This window comes from Gallinula chloropus (genome assembly GCF_964237585.1).
Source record: "Gallinula chloropus genome assembly, chromosome: 9".
Taxonomy (NCBI): Eukaryota; Metazoa; Chordata; class Aves; order Gruiformes; family Rallidae; genus Gallinula; species Gallinula chloropus.
The window spans coordinates 18027975-18046898 of record NC_140094.1 but is presented as its reverse complement, the minus strand read 5'-3'; the positions used below and the strand labels follow the sequence as shown (position 1 = coordinate 18046898).

The 18924-nt window shown below is 43.0% G+C and overlaps 2 protein-coding genes across 2 annotated transcripts in view; one reads left to right on the top strand and one right to left on the bottom strand.

Annotated features, from left to right (window-relative positions):
• Window position 1: 1 nt before the first annotated feature.
• On the top strand, window positions 2-1316 carry SNAPC5 (small nuclear RNA activating complex polypeptide 5). Its single transcript, XM_084268064.1, has 3 exons — window positions 2-93; window positions 316-393; window positions 834-1316. The coding sequence occupies exons 1-3, from the start codon at window positions 4-6 to the stop codon at window positions 939-941; spliced, it is 276 nt and encodes a 91-aa protein (XP_084124190.1). The 5' UTR covers window positions 2-3; the 3' UTR covers window positions 942-1316.
• Window positions 1317-1783: 467 nt separating this feature from the next.
• Window positions 1784-18924, bottom strand: part of MAP2K1 (mitogen-activated protein kinase kinase 1) — a 37158-nt gene continuing 20017 nt past the window's right edge. Inside the window, exons 4-11 of the mRNA XM_084268063.1 lie at window positions 17538-17615; window positions 16933-16984; window positions 8637-8761; window positions 5733-5940; window positions 5164-5228; window positions 4676-4737; window positions 3635-3680; window positions 1784-2714 (exon numbers count right to left, since the gene is read on the bottom strand). Of these exons, the coding sequence (XP_084124189.1) occupies window positions 2601-2714; window positions 3635-3680; window positions 4676-4737; window positions 5164-5228; window positions 5733-5940; window positions 8637-8761; window positions 16933-16984; window positions 17538-17615 (750 nt within the window). The 3' untranslated portion in view covers window positions 1784-2600. The remainder of the gene's footprint in view (window positions 2715-3634; window positions 3681-4675; window positions 4738-5163; window positions 5229-5732; window positions 5941-8636; window positions 8762-16932; window positions 16985-17537; window positions 17616-18924) is intronic.

The window sequence follows — 18924 nt, the reverse complement described above, 5'->3', positions numbered from 1 at the left end:
AGGATGCTGAGCCGGCTGCAGGAGCTGCGCAAGGAGGAGGAGACGCTGCTGCGCGTGAAGGCGGCGCTGCACGAGCAGCTCACGCGCCTCAAGGTCCGCGCGGCGCGGCTGGTCCCGGCGCGGCCCCGGGCAGGGCGGGGGGGGGCGGGGGGGGGCGCGGGAGGGGTTTGTGCGCGCTGAGGCCTTGGAGGCCCCGCAGGCGGCGGTGGCGGCGGCGCCCGGCGCTCTGAAAAGCTCCGGCTCCCCCGCTGCCGCTCACCCGGCGGGGCCCGAGGTCTAATCGCTGCGGGGGCTTCTGCGCGCCCTTGTCCGCAGGTGGAGGAGCTGGCGCTGCAGTCCCTCATCAGGGCCGGAGAGGAGAAGCGGCCGGTGCCCGCGGAGGAGGCGCAGGCGGTAAGGGCAGAGCGGGCGGTTCCGTGCGCGGGTCTCAGCCGCAGTCACCGTGCGGCCTGGTTATGCTCCTCCCCGGCTGTAAAATCCCTCAGCCTTGCGGCTGGTTTGTGCTCCGGGGGCTTCGCGTCTTCCCCTCCCCCAAAGCAGCGCGGCCGGGAACCACCCGCCGTGCCCTGGAGTAGTTCCGGGTCCCCGCTTGTTGAGCGCCGTGCCCGGCAGTCGGGCCCGGGCCGTGCGGAGCGCAGGGGACGCGGTAGAGCTCTCGGGCGCTGCACTGGACCCGTGAAACCCCTCGGGAGCTCCTCGCAGTGCCAGGCTCCGGCAGCTGCTTCCTCCGGCTGCAGGTTTGCAAAGAAGTCGCCACCGGGCACTTCGAGTCGCGATTGGAGGAGTTGGTGTCGCTGCTGGGCTCGAAAATGAAATCTCTTTTATTGTGACAGGCACTTGGGCAGATGGACAACGAGGCAGCCATCAACCAGACTGAACTACACTTAAGTCTTCAAGGTTGTGAGGAGGAGGAGGAAGAGGAGGAAGAATCTGATTCTTGAGAGAAAACAAAAGCCTGGTGGTTTTGCAAAGACTCAGGAGCTTCTTGTTTATTCACATAAAATTCATTTTGTCCTGTGTATGAACTGTACAAGACTCCTGGAGCCTCAGCAAGTTCCACTTGAACACAGGAATATCACAGGCTTGGCACATCTTGACTTAGATGTTAAAAGAATGAAAATCTGCTGCAGAAATATGTAGCATCATCTGTGTTCTGTATGTAAAACCTAACCTGTGGCTTACTACGTCTTTGTACAGGGGTAGGAGTCATTAATCAAGTTGGTCTAATTTAACATGTACACTAAAAGCAATAATTAATCTGTTCTTACTTCCTGATGCTGAAAAATAAACCCCAGCCCTGGAGGCTGGTTGCTGAAGAGTGAATACAACCTCAGCTGCTCAGACTGGGGTGTTGAGACACACAGGGAGAAAAGATGCAGCCGGGAGAGTTGTGATCTCAGTTACACCGAAACCTGGACTTACCCTCCCTGTGAAGGTGAGGGATGGAGCAGGAAGAGCAGTGACTTCACCATCCACCTCCTTCTGAGCCCAGTAATGAGGTGGCCTCACTCTGTACCTCCTTGAGCTCCCAAACAGTGTCAGTTTGACTGTAACACTGAGGATTTTCTACTTCTCACCCTTTCAGAGCCGCAGCCACTGAGCCTTGTCTTTGTCCACACATTGTATGTCAGGAACTGGACACTGGTGACTAGTAATTTTAAAATGGCTGTTTGTTTTTCACTGACAGTAGCTTCACTTTCTGCTTTTGGTGAGCACCTCTCTCTGTTCCATTGCACAGATCAAGCTTTTGGTTACGTTTTGAGTTTTAAATAAACCCCAAGAATTTACTTGATAATATATTTATTAAGAGAATTCATTGCTAAACATCTGAGAGAATAAAACAATAGAGGATCTTCATACACTTTAGACACTAAACACAGTTTTCATGAATTTTTAGGTTAAAAGAAAGCAAAATTGGCTGGATCTTGGTCTTGATTCTGTAGGACACTTCCAAGAACTAACTTTTAAAAATCAATTAGAAAGAAGTACATCACTAAATCCAAGTATGATGATATGTTTTAAAAATAAATATAGAAATATGAACAAGTCTACAATTAGAATATCGCCCTGTACGTTCCAAGAAGCTCAGAGCTCTTCTTGCCTTCTTCACCTGGAAAGAGAGATCTCTAAACAACAGCAAAATTGGAGCCATTAGGCCTAAACTCTCAGATACAGTTTGGCAGCAGCGAAAGCATGCTCGACAGATACAGTTTTGGAGCATCCCTACCCCTGTTGGCGTGGGAGATTAGGTAAGCATGATTGAAGTACCAACGATTTACAAAGAATCCTGATAAAGTTCAAACAAGCCAGGGGGGGCAAACGCCCCCAGTGATATTTTCATTAAGAAAGAATATCCATAATCACTTAAGATCAGCAAGCACTGTAACTTAAACATCTCAACGGTTTGGTCAGTAAACGAACGTAATCCAATACAATACCAATTAAGTTTATGACAAAATTTAAAACCATTTGGCACATGCTATAAAGACATTCTTCCTTAAGTGGTGAAATACGTGTTTGAACAGGTACAAGCTGAGGAAATAGGACCAAAATAGCGTTGTTGTTAACAGATGTACAGTACAGGATTTGCTCTTCCACATTCAGACTCCGGCGGCATGCGTGGGTGTACTGGGTTGGTTAAGGCCTATGGTTGAACAAAGCCACCCTGCAAAATCCACCTCCTCTGCTTCAGATCTCTTAATGAAAGCATGAATCTGAGCAGAGAAGAACATCGTTAATTCAAGGGCTCTGTTAACCAATGCTTTACAACTCAAGCTACAAGAAATCCCATTGGCTTCCAGCATTCAAGCTAGTGGTAACGCTTGGCAAACCACAGCAAGCAACCAGAGAGCTCTTCAGCAGGATTACTGGAGTAACCAGCACGTGAGACCTACACCTGGCATGGTATTCTGGAGGAAAACTGCCTCTGCAGTGCCTGCTGCATGGTGCTTACACACCACTATGCTGTAAGGTTGTGACTCAGCCTAGAGCTAATGAACTGGAAAGACATCTGCCTGTGCACAGAGAGGCTTCTTGTAACACTGTGATCACATTCAGCACCCTTCCTGTACAGCAGGGCAGGGGAACTGCTGTACTCAGGTCCTAACATTACACTTCAGGCCACAAAAAGATCCACTGAAAGGGATAAGGTTATCTTGTGCAGAAAAACACCCAAGATTTGTGTGTCTCCTACAGATTTTCAGAGAGGGGCAAGTTCTGTGTTTCACAACAGATGGCTGAAAGTGTATTTAACTAGTCCTTAAAGGTGTATGGGATTTTGTTCTTTTGTCCTCATCTATATAGTAAGTCCCCCAAAAGAGAATTCCTTTGCTAATTATTTTAACAGCACAGAGTCATCTACTCATCATAATTACCAAGTGACAGACTCCAAAACTCACTAGTTTCGGTCTCCTCAACAATCCCTGCTCTAGGAGTGTGAGAAAGCCTGATTGCCCCTTGATGTCTGGATGAGAAAAACCACCACCACCCCCCCCCCAATGTGTTTGAGCTGCTTGTGTCAGGGGCCACAAACCAAAGGCTGGGCCATAGGCTTCAATCCCGCTCTCAGGTCAGCTGAGGAACCCAACCAGCATGGAAGAGCACTCTTAGTTCAAGTTAAGAGCTTTTCACTTACCATCAGCTGCTTCAGATCAGCTCTCTCAGCAGGGTTTTTAATTAAACTAGGAAAACAGAGAGGGTTACACAAGTCACATGCTATTATCTTCTAAAATAAAGATCAAGTTATATCCTGTTGGGTCACTGCTTTGGTCACAAGGAGATACCACTCCAGATAAAAGCATTAGGTGACACAGTGCCATGCAAACACAGGCCTAGGTCTGTAAGGAACTCCTTCCTGCAGGTCAGGTATAAAATCCTGAGGTGTCTGATACTGCTCAGTGGGGCAGGAGCAAGCATCTAACACCAAGCTGGAGAGATAATTCCCATTTAAACAAAAAGCACCTTTTTTAAAATGAGCTGCTTTATCTCAAGCTGCTTTTGCCCCATTGTTCTCAAGCTCAGCATTGAGTACAGCTGTTGTGTTACTGCTCTTCCATCTGGAAATGGTAAACAAATACATGCAGCCTCTGATGAACAAACTAACTTTCCAACCTGCAATGGACTGCCTGCCTTGGCACTGAACATACTGGTTCAGTGCAGGTAGCAGAGGTGCAACTGCAAGAGTAAATCCATGGGAGAATGACTGGTGTGGTAAAGATGTTTGTGCAATGAAGCACCAGGGAGAAAAGCACCTCATGCCTGCAAGACTTCTGTGTCATACAGAGCTGCCACTGCAGAATGCTCTGAAGGCTCTCTCAAGGAGTCAGGATCTTCCTTTGAAAGGGTGCTGGGTGATCAGAGTCCACATGTACTCTGGTGTCTCCAGTGCTGAGAAAGCACTAATCGAAGCTGCGCTCAGAAGCAGAGATTGTACCCTAAATCAAGGAACATCTCTCAGCTTTGGGGTTCTCTTTGATGCTGTCAAGTTGATGTCTGTTAAAGTGAGCTGCAGGCACATTAACAGTTGAAGAAAGAGGATTACATGAATTGAAGTTACATTTGCTGTGACCTCCAAGCAGGGACTCCAACTGCCAGGTTACCGATATAGTAAGAAAGAGAGCAGGGCTGATCCCAAATGCACCCCCCTTCACAACACAGCCACAGAGAAAACACTCACCATTTGTTAACAAAATCTTGAAATTCAGAACCAAAAACACCGTTGGGAAGTTTTGGAGGTGGCTTTAAGAAATAATAATAATAATAAAATCATCAGTCATTCAGCATAACACATGACAAGGCACAACCTACCCAGACATCTCCCAGTTACACACCCTCTACCCCTGCACAGCCAGGCAGTCAGCCCTAGCACTGCCCCAGGCTTCCTTCAAAGCTGAGCTCCGAAACAACTACCAGGCAGCCTTCAGCTTCCATGTATATTAACTGCATGATCCAGTCTGCAAAACCCATAAACCTACTTAAAAGATGAAGAGAAATTAATTTTTTTTCCCAGGAATAATTTAAAATCAAGTCACACATACATGGATGTGTGTCTCATACCACAGCAATACAATTGGAAGCCCCTAACACTAACCCTACACTCCTGCAAATTCTGGAGTACTTTAAACATCTACAGTTGTATCAGCACATGTGCAAACAGTTGATTACCTCATTGACAATGTAATCAAGAAGTTCAAAGATGGCCATTGGGGGTCTGCTGTCTGGTCCATAGGCTGAGAAGAAATTGTAGAAGCAGAAAGAGACAGTGTTACCCTCCTCCCGTGGCAGAGGTATTTAGGCAGCTAACAGTCACATGCACCCTGTTCTTTCATGGTAACTTGCTGTTAATTTATTCATAGGGAGGGGAAAAAAATAGAAAGATGGAACAGCAACAGGGTAATACTTTCACTCAAGGAGACCTTGTTTTCAGGTCTCATCCAAACCATGAACTTCACTAGGAATCCTCCTACACTACTTGGATCAGCATTGCCTCATAGGGAGATGAACGATAACAGATTGGGATCTTGATGTGCTCTCAAACAGCCCTGTTACTACAAAAGGGTCTCTGGTTCTTGATTCTCAAACTCAGACACCTTCTTGTAGCAAGACTGCCCATCGTGGTCCTGATTATTTCAAAGTTGAAAGCCAGTCTGTACAGATGGGTATCAGGTAAGGAAGAACTTTAAGCTGACAGAGCAGAGTCTCAGGACAGAGTTTGAGAGATGGCCATAGCTTACAGCTCACTGGTCGGCCAGGTGTTCTTTGCCTGGGTGAGGTCTCGGTGACTGGAGAATCTCCTTCTACTGGGCAGCCAAACATTAATTCAAGCTCCTTGGAGTCAGGAGGAGGAATGGGGTACCTGCCAATAGCCATTTCTACCAGCGACAGCCCCATACTCCATATGTCCGACTGCACTGAATAGTGGGTTCCCTGAAGTCTTTCCGGCTATAAAGGAGAGAGGGGAGACAGTATTGTAACAAGACAGACAGACAACTGCACAACAGCCTGGATAAAATGAAGGATGAAGCCCAAATTTATTAGTATCACACAACTTACTTTCTGGCTTTTAAATACCTCACCTGGAGTTCCAGAAATTCCACACCATTGCACATGACCATGGCAAGTAACTCTGAGTCTCCTTAAAAATGATGCTGTTATGTTGCTGCTTTACTACTTCAGCGTAATATTAATAGTTGCAGCTACTAATAATGATGAGATAATTAAAGTACAAGAAAGCACAACTAGTATGGGCAATTAAAGATTCACCTCATTTCCCAGAGCAGCTGTTGTTGGTTTTCTGCTTTGGGAAGGAAAGGCAGGGTGATTTATTGAGTCTGCATAGGTCCAGAGCTGACACTAGTCTGACAGCTCCTATAGCAAGAACTCATTTCTTATATACATGCTTACTGCAGGTTTAGATCCATATTAAAATAATTTCTAAATAAACTCTTGAGTTTTATAATGCACTGAAGTGATAATAAAACACAACACACAAACTGAAAAGTAAATGAAGTATTATGCAGGGCACAGACATTTCCTGGAGGTGCAACAATTGAAAGAGATACACACAATAGGAAGACAGAGGTGTTCTATCACCTCCACACTATGGCCTGACATACAGAAGTGTAATAAGCTGAGATTTCCCCTCAGGAAAAGCAGACTCTGGATAGATTATGTATACATGCTAATGTAAGTTTTACCAAAATGTACATAGGTAAGACAGACTCAGCTAAAAAAAGATTCTGTGTTAGTTTTAAGAGACTCAAACACTGGAAAGTTTAGTTAGGTATGGGACTTATTGGTTTTATTTATGGGATTTATTGTTTATCATGATTTTTTGAAACATGATTAAAGTTATATCCAGATATCCCAGTCACACTACTCCAAAGATCCTCACTTCTGCTCAGTGTGGTCACCTTCTGGTTCTGCCTGAAGAACTTAAATGCAAATTAGTCCTTAACTAATTTTTCTGGCTTAGCTTTTGTACTTGATTTCTCAGTGCCATCTTACACAGCGAAGATGGTTTCTGCAATTTTTAATACAATCAACCTACATTATCCTTGCATCAGTTTTTACTAAGACTTCTGAAAGAAAATGTTCACTTGTCTGTTCTCTTTTCAAAAAATTCAACTCAAATTATACAAAACCAGCATAGATTCTTGCCTGGCCACATGCCTATTTTTGAAAAATAAATATAATTTCAAATTTGTTCTGACACAATACAAGAATGCAGCATTACTGTGAAGTCTCTTCACTCTGCCATGGTGGGTGACAGCTCTTTTAAGTTAGTTTCATAATAGTTATTGAGGTTATGTTTGAGCTTTCTCCAGCATCCCACCTCAAGGAAAAGAAGATATATTTTATAACTATCTACTGTCTAAGTGTAAAGGAAGAAGTGAGTAGGTGAGGAAAAAAGCAGAAACACAGAGCAGTTAGAGAGAGTTAGGAAATGCATTCAAGTTAAGCATTGTTGATGGTACACACCTTTGCCTGGCAGAACAGGGCGTTCAGCACAATTCTCTAGCTGTTATTAGGAAGAGTAGGCTAGGGCAGACAGTGCAAGGAGAGGTACTTCAGGCATTAGCAAAAAGAGTAAGTAAAACCACTTTGTGACATGGCAACAGAGTAAAGCTACATCTGAGCCTGGTAGAAACGATGCGCTGAGGAGAACTGAAGGCAGGTGGCACTGTGCTCTCATTCCCTGTGCTCGAGGAAAGGGAAAGCTGGCAGTGTGTCAAGGGCTCAGAAGAGATGGAGCTGTGTATCTCTTCTGCTAATTACCAGCAGCCCCTATGTCAGGAACATAAGCCACGGTTTTATTTCAAGTGTGTTATCAATACTAAATGACAAAAAGAGAGAGAATCCTGTCTTTGAAGTTGAAATGCAGGTCCCATGCTGAGCAGGAGCAGCATTATTACTCTTTTTTCCTGTAAATTTAAGCCCCCCCCCTCCCCAGTTTCAGTCCTACAGCAGAGTCTCAGAACGCTCTGCCTGTACGAGTGGATCAGCTGTGTGCTGAGCAAGGTGAGTGTGTTGGAACAGAGAGATCTGTTATTTCCATTAACCACCACTTTCACAGACTGCAAAGAGTTCCTCTCAAGAGCATGTTCCAAGGTACTCCTTGTACACAGGAATAAAGAGCGCTCTGTAAATAGTCTCAGATGAGCTGCCCGTGGCCTTGCCCACCCCAGCCACAGCCAGGCTTCCTCTGGCTGCTGCAGCTGGGCTGGGTTCCTGGGAGCAGTCACAGCAGAATCACTACTGAGGCAGCAGCTTGCCTGCACGACTGTAGCAAAACACTGGAGTGGAAACAGAACCACACTTCAGAAAAGCAAATTATTCATAGTGTTTAAGGTTTTTTTTTTTCCTGAAGACAAACATGCACAAAACCCAAAATGCATTAACTGATTGGATTCTGCAATTGCATCCCTGGTGTTGCATGATAAGATGCTCCAAGTTGCTTGGGTTTTTCTTACAACAGCTCTCCACACACACAATCTGATACTGGAATAGTCCTGGACTGCAGGAAGCACTGAACTATATGAACAGCAGTGGAAATGGCATTTCTTGTTTGATTACTGGAATTGTGGTAACTCCACCATAATGTATAGCAAACCCAAAGCTATAAAATCTGTACTTACAGACATGTAGGAGCGTGTGCCAACAAACGAGTTCGCCATAGAATCTATCAGCTGTCCACTGACACCAAAATCACAAAGCTTGATTTCACCTCTGGAGTTTACCAAAATGTTTGATGGTTTAACATCTGGAAAAAAACAAATGGATGATTTATAATAGATAAAATGGGAAAACTGATAATGAAAGTCATTGAAAGGTGAGAATTAGCACACATCTCCCTTTGCTTCCCTTCTAACTACCACACAGTTCTACCCCTTCTCTGGGAATACAGAGAGAAGAGACTCTGCTCCCTACCCAGACCCATTTCACAGGCTCTCTAGTTAAATACAGATAAACAACGAGATTTTTTGAAGCTACAAGTGCAAAAAGGCTGTTAAGCTTTAAGTTTCAATTTCATCCTTCTTGGCTTTCAAATATTAAGTCTGGGTATCTACACCCTCCTTGCAATGACTACCCTTGGAGATGGAACTGAAAGCATAGCTCCTCTGTAATTACATTTGTTTGCCTTGAAATAACCAGTAAAGCAGCCCTAACACATCAATAAAGAGCCCCTTTCTTTTACAAAGCTCAGTGGACTATGGCAGCCACCCCATCACCCCAATTTAGCCTCTGTATGTACGCAAGCATAAACCATCCTATAGCAAAACAGCTCCTGGGAGGGTGTTCTTGCTGTTCTGCTTTAGGGAGGGGGAGTTGGGTGGGTGGTCTTGCCTCTCCCGTGTTCAGGCCTTTTTAAATAAGCTCTTAAATAATTACTGTATTATTGAAATGCTGCATTTAAAATGTTTTGAGATTGTTTACCTGTGATAGAACCCTTTAGCATTTTGAATCCCTCACTTTTCCTAAATGGAAATTTAATAAGGGTCACTGGTAGCTAAGCAACTAATAACAGCTATTTGCTATTGCAAGGTACAGAGAACAATTGTTTAGAATTTCTTTTATAGCTGTAGGAGTATTTTTTAAAAAATATATCTTACTGCTTAGCTGGCCCTTACCAATGTATTATGGAAATAAGTAACCAGCAGCTCACATTTGTGAGGTAATCCCACAGCAAAAAGGGTCATTACAGATCAGTTTTGAAGATCAGCTCAGCCTATCAGAATTTCACTTTAGATTCAAGAGCAGACCCAAAAGTTCCCAATCCAAAGCATGTTTTCATTTGCTTTTTGCTTTTAAACACAAAGGTAGGTTTGATTTCAGTGACTGAGGGACTGACCTCATTTGTGATGTCAACTGGATGTCTCTGGGAAGATGATACTAAAGTACCTCCTCATCACTGGAAAAAGATCTCCATGCAGCAGGTTATGCCTCACTGAACAAGATCCATGGAGATTGGAAATTAAGGCATAGCTTTATTGCAGCTCTTTCTCCCCTCAGCCCCCTTTTAAAGAACAAAAGGCAGCTCAAAGTTACCTACTTCTGGGGAATTGTGGCTACAGTTCCCAGATCCCCCACCCCACCTGTCTAGGTAACCAAAGCTGCCCAGGCTCACTGGTAACAGTATTTCCATGGGATTAGTGTGTACAAAGTTGCTGCCTCAGCTGCAGGACAGCACATCTACAGCCTGTACATTCTGCTTGGAGTGAGCAGCAGCCCACAGAAAATCCACACTAATTGAACACAAACTACTCCCTGGCCTTAACACAGAGGAGGTCACTCCCATGCCCATGCACATCATCTACTGCAAAGTAAAACCCCAGCTGCTTTTGCAGTTACAGTCTTCCTACTCATGGAGGGGAAAGAATATGGACAGGTATTTTGTGTGTACTACTTTTAATTCCCCACCCCAGGAGAGTAACTGGTTTATAAACATCACTCTCTCAATAGACTCTCCTTCTGTAAGGGCAGCAGAGGAACTGGGCAGTTTGTGGAGCCAGAAGTTAAGACACCAGTTACCTTGGAGCAGGACTTCACTGAAGGCAGGCTGTGAGAGGCATAGATTTTGCCCTGTTGGTGTTACTTGCTTTGTGCAAGACTTGACTACTGGTGAAGACCTCACCACAAGCACACTTTACAATGAAAAGAATTCAGTCAAGAGCTTGACCCAGTATCAGTTTAAAATGGAAAAAAAACCCACCAAAGCAAGCAGATGGAGGTGCAGAGCAGCAGGCAGCAGAGATAACAGATTCCCAGATACACAGGAATCATTCCCTAATGTTCTGTGTAGAAGCAAGGTAGAAAAAACCCCAAAAACAATGTTTGCAAGATATCTTGGAAGCACTGCAGAACAAATTATAGATAGGGCCTTTAGATTTGTACTGCTTATCTATGCACATCTACTAGCTCAATTCAGAACAAAGACATAAACCCTCACTTATCTCTACAGCTCATGAATACTTCATGATCATAATTAAATGGTGAAAAATAACATTAGCATTCCACTACTGGTGAACCAAACAACATTCTCTTTACAAGCCTCTTACATGCTCTAGAATCTGTCTGGTCTTTTGAAGCCTTAACTTTTACCTTCAGGGTTTCTCTAGCTGATAATCCCACATTGTACCTTCCTTACAACAGCACTCCTTGCCTGAATTTTACATAAACCTTGCTTTTCCCTGAGCGTTTTCCTTCCCCTTGCAAGGCACCCAGTGTGATCAGAGTGTGATGTTTGGAAGGCTGCTGTCTTTCCACCCCTCTAAACGTAGCAGTGATGCTGTTTTAAATCCAGAGTATCTGAGCACTTAAGCAGTTTCTCTGGAAACCAGAAATCTGTATTGCCAGAAGGAACAGGAATGCCAAGGCAGCTTTCAAAATGTATGCTGTTAACTCACAAGAAACAGACAAATTTAGAAAATACCAAATACTTCACCAATGTGGCACACAAGTTTTAAAGAAAGGACATTGCACATATCACCCCAAAAAACCCAGGAACAGCTGTGCAGTTCCAGCCAAGTCCTTATCTAGTCCAGAGCGATGGATATGTGACACTAGAAAGGCAGCTAGTTAAACACAAAGAAGTTTCCAGTTATTTCCAGGATGCTTTGCAGCCTCCCTGCCTGAGCCCTGCTCTCCCCCACAGCACAAACCTAGTTCACTCAAAGAAAGGTGGCCTCAGACATTATCACAGCACAATCAGGCAAGGATTTATTTTGTACTGAGGTTAATGAGTAGCCAGACACTTGAGAACCTATTTGTGTTGCAGCACATTATTGGTATCTTCCAATCAATTTCAATTTCCCAAGGCAGATTCTCATAAGAATCATCTGGAAAGCACCACACTAGAGAGCACTGACAGCATTTCTGCTGCGTGGCACCTCCTCCTCTGGAGCTGCTGGCTGCAACTGGAGTTCAGCAATCTTACAAAGCACCTCCTACACAAGAGGAGACCTTCCAGAGCCAGTTACAGTCTGGCTGCCCTCAGAAAGAGCTAACAAATTAAGCAGAACTAGAATTTAATATTGTTTTTCACCCAGAGATAAACCACAGCAAACCCACACATTTAGGTGTCTTAACCTGCAGGAATATGCTCAGTAATTAGCGACAGACCATTTCTTTCCTTGTCATTTAGCACCTTCTTGTGTTACCCACAAAGGTAAATACAATCACAGAAGACACATTTTCTAGACCATTCCCTGTACAAGTATCTTTAACAGGTGATATTACAAACACATCAACCCTGGCCACGCTCCCTGCCCCTTCCTCCCTGTGCCTTTGTATCCCACCAGCTTGTCTACAGAAGTTTTGCCATTTCTGTCCTGTCTTTTCAGAGACCCAAACCAAAGCACAGCAGTCCAGCCTACAGAACAGGACCATGTGTTCCATTCCTTCCTTAATACACCCTGACAACTTAGTCCTTGAGGTGTCTGTAATGACAAATGAGCACATTTCCCCAGAAGTCACAGCTGGTCCAGGATACCTCTGTGCAGAGATGTTGTTTAAGCTGAACCTCATGCAGAGCAGCTACCATATTGCATTTGACTTCTGCAGTCAGAGAGTCATCAAATGGTCTGGGTTGGAAAGGACCCCAAGGATCACAGAGCTCCAACCCCCTGCCACAGGCAGGGCCACCAACCTCTAGGCCTGGAGCTACACAAGGTTGCTCAGGGTCCCATCCAACCTGGCCTTGACCACCCCCAGGGATGGGGCACCCACCCCATCTCTGAGCAGCCCATTCCAGCCCCTCACCACTCTCTCTGGAAAGATCTTCCCCCTAATAGCTCATCTAATCCTTCCCTCCTCCAGCTTCACTCCATCCCCCTTGTCCTGCCATTATCTACTCTTAAAAAGTTGGTTCCCCTCCTGTTTACAAGCTCCCTTCAGGCACTGCAAGGCTGCAATGAGGTCCCCCTGCAGCCTTAATGTCCTTTATGTCTGTTGTTACTTCTTGATCAAACCAAGAACGTGCATCACTGACAAGTTTTGCTGATTTAATTTTATTTTTTCCCCTCAGGTCAGCATTATTCTAACAGAAGCCTCCTGCATTCAGAATGTCAGGCAGTAGCTTCTGCCAGTCTTCTAGTATCTTCACCCTGAAAGACACTCTCCTGGGAATTTGTGCTCTGTGGTGATGATGTGAATCCTCTGTTTCACTGCCCACAATAACCTGAAACCTCAGCTGCAGTAACCATCCTCAGCTGCTGTCAGCTACAACACAGACCTTCACTAGTCTCTACTTGGGTATTCAATCTCTTATCATAAAAGCAGCACTTCAGTGAGCTTGGATGGCCCAAGAAAAACAAGTGCTCTTCAGCTGTTAAACTGTATGCATCTATTGCAGAGTTCATTAGAATGCTGAAAGCTGGACAAAACGTTACCTGGAGCTCTTGGCAACTCGATTTCAACTGAATTTTCTTACCCATATTTACATACAGGGCAATAAAAGCAGTGACATGAACACTTGATTTATAAAATACATATTAAATGGGTGAGACTAGTCAAGAAACCAAAAGACAGGTTGGAAGCCTACAAGTTTCAGAGGAGGGACCCCATAGAGATTTCTCCCTACTCTGTCTTACTCTGCAGCCTGAGATTGCCTTAAAACCCCAAACCAAACTCAGCCAACTACCAAACTCCAGGCAAAAATACTGAGAACAGCCTTGTTATTTGCTGGGTTAGTCAGCGTAGGTGTTCTGATGTGAAAAAGCTCCTTTTATAAATAAAAGGATGTAAGTCCACACTTTGCATCACACTGTTAGAAGGTGTTTTATAGTACCACACTTATACTTTTCCTGGAAGTCTCAATGGCCAGGTCAATATTACAAACTGTTGCTGATATTGCAGTGTCACACAAATAATAAAGCACAGTAATAGAATAAATTCCTCCCTTAAAGTGAGTTATCACAAGCTTTGCTCTCTTTAGATTTAACAACAATTATTTTGGCCTTCTGTTGCTATGTACTCATGCTTAGTGAGGACATCTATCCATTTTTAAGTCTCCCACTCTCACCACAACACAAAGCCAGAAAAACTTACTCAACTAAGCCCACCATTGCACACATTTTTCCCTTGGGACAGGATGAGGGAAAACCAACAGTACATGTCAGATCTTGGTCACACCGTGTCAGGGTAGTGCCAGATAATCACTGAGGGCAAGCTGCAGGGACTAAAGAAAGCAGAGCACAAAATCTCCAGTTATTACAGCTGTGTCTCCCAGTTGTACTAGGATAAATGTCCTTTTACTAGTGCTGTGTTTTTCAGCTGGGATTCTAGAAAGAGGAAATCTGGAAGAAATCTTGCCAGAAAAAGCTTCACCTCACTACAAGGGTTTTCCCAGCATAACATACTGCCATCCTTACACCACAGCTCTGGCTTCATTTTGGCTTCACTAGGAAGCATCCTTAACCCAGGGCCATATGACTCCAAGAGTTCTTACTGCACAAGAAATTTAAAGAGCCTAAGAAATAACATAAAATAAGGTGAGAAGCTGGGTTTTTATTATAGAAAGGCCAAGCATCTAATACATCAAACAGCAGAGAAGCCAGTACAGAGGCATTCTTGCATTTTGAAGCCTCATTTAACACTCAAACATGCATTATCTAAGCATGTTCTGACAACACTAAACCCTACTAACACCACTCTACATACTTCTCATGTATTTTATTTCTTCTGCATGCCAGTCCCTTAATCACAGGTTACCATAACCACAGTGCTGCTAGTATAGCCCTGGTCACCTTCCAAAACATCATTTTGATTCCCATTTTATCAGCCATCACACATTTCAATGAGAGCTTCTGCAAAAAGCATGCAAGGTCATGTATTCTTGGTGCTGTCAGAGCACACAGCATGAAAACTGAGCTAAAAAGATGAAAACCACAATCTGCACAGGGAAATTTACACTGCAGAACCAATTCAATCCAGTAAAATCAGAAACAAAGTAGAAGAGGAGCTTTTCTTGGTCCATGCACTTGAAGTGTAATCTCTGATGTAGCCAATACTGTGAGGTTAAGCTGCACTTAAATCCAAACTAAAGTCCTTTTGATCTTATTTATCAGATTAACAGATTGCAAAACTGAAAAAAAAAAATTCTGCTGTCTCAGCAGCCAGTTGAGCAAGAACAACCTAAAAAAAACCTGAGCAACCAACATGGCAACAAACCCCTGCCGTGGCTGAACGGAGAGCTGTAAGCTACAGCACTCTTTCAGCATGCCATAAATAAGATGATCTCTTTCCCAGGAGTCCTTCCTATGCTCTGAACACAGGCAAATGACTTTGCAACTACCATCAGAAATCTTTACAGGGTTTAACTCCAGCCTCCTCTCTCCAGAACAGTCATATTTGATTGTTAAAAAAAAAAAAACAAAGAATCCAAGCCACAAAGCCCCCCCAAACCCCCCCACAAACCCAGAAACATATAATAAACACAGTCTATTTGACACGTAAGGTGATACTACAACAGATGTATAAACTAGAATTGCTAATTACTTTTTGGTCTGGCCAGGAAATATAAACTCAGTCACATATTAGTGCCTGACAAAGGTATTTTTATAATCTGAAGATTGATCTCATCTGCTGCAAAACTCACTGAACAGTTGGCAGGGTTTACACGTGTTGCACGATCGCTGCAGTGAATAGTGCCATTCAAACACAAGCATTAAATGCTCCATCTCCAGTTTGTGCTCACATCAGGAATAACAATTTACTACTTGACCATATCAAGTGTCATTTTTGTTTCATGGAAAATGCAACAGATCCATGAAAGAGTTGGGATTTAAAAAGGTTTTACAGTGAAGTAACTAAAAGCTCTGGGAGTGTAGAAACGACACTCTCTCTACATAGTTTCACCATGTTTTTCAAATAGTTTAAGGATCAAAAATGCAAATCTCTATGACAGATGTCTATAAATAGCATGTGAATGTACAAGAGCTAGTAGGAATAGGGACTTTCTTTTAAAAGTTTTAATAGCAATAAGTGTTGGAGCTGTCAAATTAATTTTACATCAAAGGTTTTAATTGTGAATCTCTCCAAAGATTTTGTTGCCACACTTAATAGATCTGTTACCATCAAAAGACTAGTAATTGCAATGAAGAAATAGATACAGTGGGACAGTGCTTTTTAGAAATTCTATGAAGAAAACTACTTACACCCTTACAAAATCCCATGCATGGGTATCTCAACTTTCTTCAGCTTTTCTTTCTCTCTACACCTTCTCTTTCTCTCTTGAGTACAGGAATGGAAGCTACATGAAGATCTTATGTCCATGCATGCTGCCTCATTTCAAGTGATGACACTTCCAATCAAGATACTACTCACAACTACACCAGGCAGGGAATGTGTTTGCTGCAGCTACAACAGGCAATGGTTAACCTGGCCCAAAGGCCACTGCTGCAGGCAGAAGCATGGGAGCACCTTCAGTGCCCAAGACTTCAGTACTCAGACAGGTACAGAAAGTTCATCACATGCTTTTTTGTGCTGAAAAAGCATTGTTCCCAGGAAATGCAGGAAGACTTATTTGGTATTTAAGGGAAAGAGAGACTGAACCTCTCAAGTCTTTCTACATACTCCTATCTTCACTGTGAAGGGAGTACTTCTGGTCCCAAGTTAGTTTCCCAGCTCTAGCACTGGCCAACTGGCCAAGTCACTCTGGCAGGAAGCAGCTTCAAATACAGAAAAGTCTGTGTTCACACATAACACAAGCATACAGGGTTTAAGCACAGCTTATAAACCCAGATAAACTGCAGTAAGTTGAAGATGCAGAATAGCCACAGTTACAGGTCTGGATTAAAAAGTTTGCCTTACACTAGCCAAGAAAGAGCCTCTGAACCGAAGTCATATTGAACCATAAAGAGCCAGTCACAGAAAGCACAGTTTTAACTTGAATCAAAATTATATTTGAAGTTACAGTGTAAAATTTTATCTCACCTCTGTGCATTATTTTATGCTTTTCTCTCAGATATGTGAGTCCCTTTATTACCTAAAGACAAAGAAAAGGATTAATTTATGAAACAGAAGAGATACTTGCATGCTTTGTCTGTATAAGAACTCCAACTGAATGCAACACAACAGAAGCCCCAAAAAGCAATCACTGCAAATAAATATTTTGGTTTAATTTTCCCTCCAGCACAGACTAGAAAAACAATGTCACAACCAGCCCCTCACTAGAAGCTCTGCATACAGAGCTTGTTGCACAGCAGATATGAAAAGGTAACATTCTACGTTTTAGAATTAAGTCTGTTCTTATCCAGAAGCATCAGCTGACAAAAAAATCAAAGCAAACACAACAGAAGTGTTACTCATTCCAAAGCCCTGAGCTACCAAATGAGGACATGTTCAAAGGGTGGCTGTTTTCTTGTTTGGTTTTTGTTAGGGGTTTTTTGGTTTTTTTTTAAAAGAAAGCAGGAGACTTAAAAACCTAATAGTATTTCTCTTTCCCACATCCTGAAGTGGTGGCTTCCTGCATCTGGCATTACCACACCAAGACACAAACGTACCCACTTCCAGCCTTTGAGAGCGCTGAACACACTTACCGCAATGCTGACTTTGCCCAGTATCTGCTCTGGAATTCTTCCAGCCTTTTTCAGTACTTGATCCAAGGAGCCTCCATCCTAATAATAAATGTTTGAACAGTTAAGCTTTAAAATATTTTAGAGTAGTTTAATTAAACAAGACTGTGGTCTGAAGGATAAATCTGGTGAGAAAAAGCGTTGCTTTACATGTTTCATTTAACACTGTTGTGGTGCATACCTGAAAAAAAATAAATCACTTCTCCTTAGAAATTAGTCAGTTTTATTTGGCCAGTAACAACATCCTTTCAAATAAACACTTCACACAATGATCTTACATACTGGCGTTTCCATGGTTTGGCTCTTGCAAAGGAAGTACTGGCCACAAATAACTGTCAACCCAGCGTTAGGAATTTTACAGATTTCTCTAACTTTCAGACTGTTTTCTTCTTGCAGCCATCCATTGATACTCCTTTTTCCTCCAAAGACAGGATAAGGAAGATTGAAGCAGGTCAGGAAACTTTATGATCCTGATTTCAGGGATGAACATTTATCACATTGGAAAAAGACAGACAAGAGTTCTGTTCCTGAACATAATGTGTGCTAGTGGCACTCAATAATCATAATTAAATCCAGATCCCCCCATTCCCCAGATGACACCCTACACTGGTGTATCTGGGGTGAATGTCGACTTGATTTTAAAGTTCCTATCACCATTTATACACATAAAGAAGCCACAAAGTTTTATTGTTTGAGATCTGAAAAATATAAAACTAACAAGAAGTATATAAATACTCATTTCATCGTGGATTTTTGTAACACACACCCACATACACCACGCAATTAAAAATACACCAAGAGAAGCAAATGTCTATATAAATCTCCTGTATAACTAGTCACCACTTCGACAGCTGCGTCTGCTGAGACATGAGTATATTAAAGATGTCATACAGAAACACACCTGTATTTCCCCCCACCCCCCTGAAGACTTCCAATCCTGGAAGAGGCTGAATACAGTTCAACTGCCTAGTGTTGGCTGCTACCTTCAGTGTCTTTCGGGAGCAGACTTCAACCCTTTCACCCATTAAATACCTGCTGATAACCAAAGTTATGCATTGATTTTGAACTTATGAACCTAAAAATATCAAGCAGTCAAATCTTCAAGCTCCACACCTTTTCCACCTCCAACCTTTTGTTCATATTCATACTTAATGTTTTGTAACTCACAGCTAAAACTAAGAATTTTGACTGGCAGTAATTAGAAAGGGTTATGTACAAAAACACAATGGTGAGTTGTATCTAATCTTTTACCTAAAAAGAGACCGAAACTTTCTACCTGATGATTCACATTAAGTCAACAGCTTGATTAATTAAGACTACAATTTAAATTAACCACCCTCTCAATTTCATA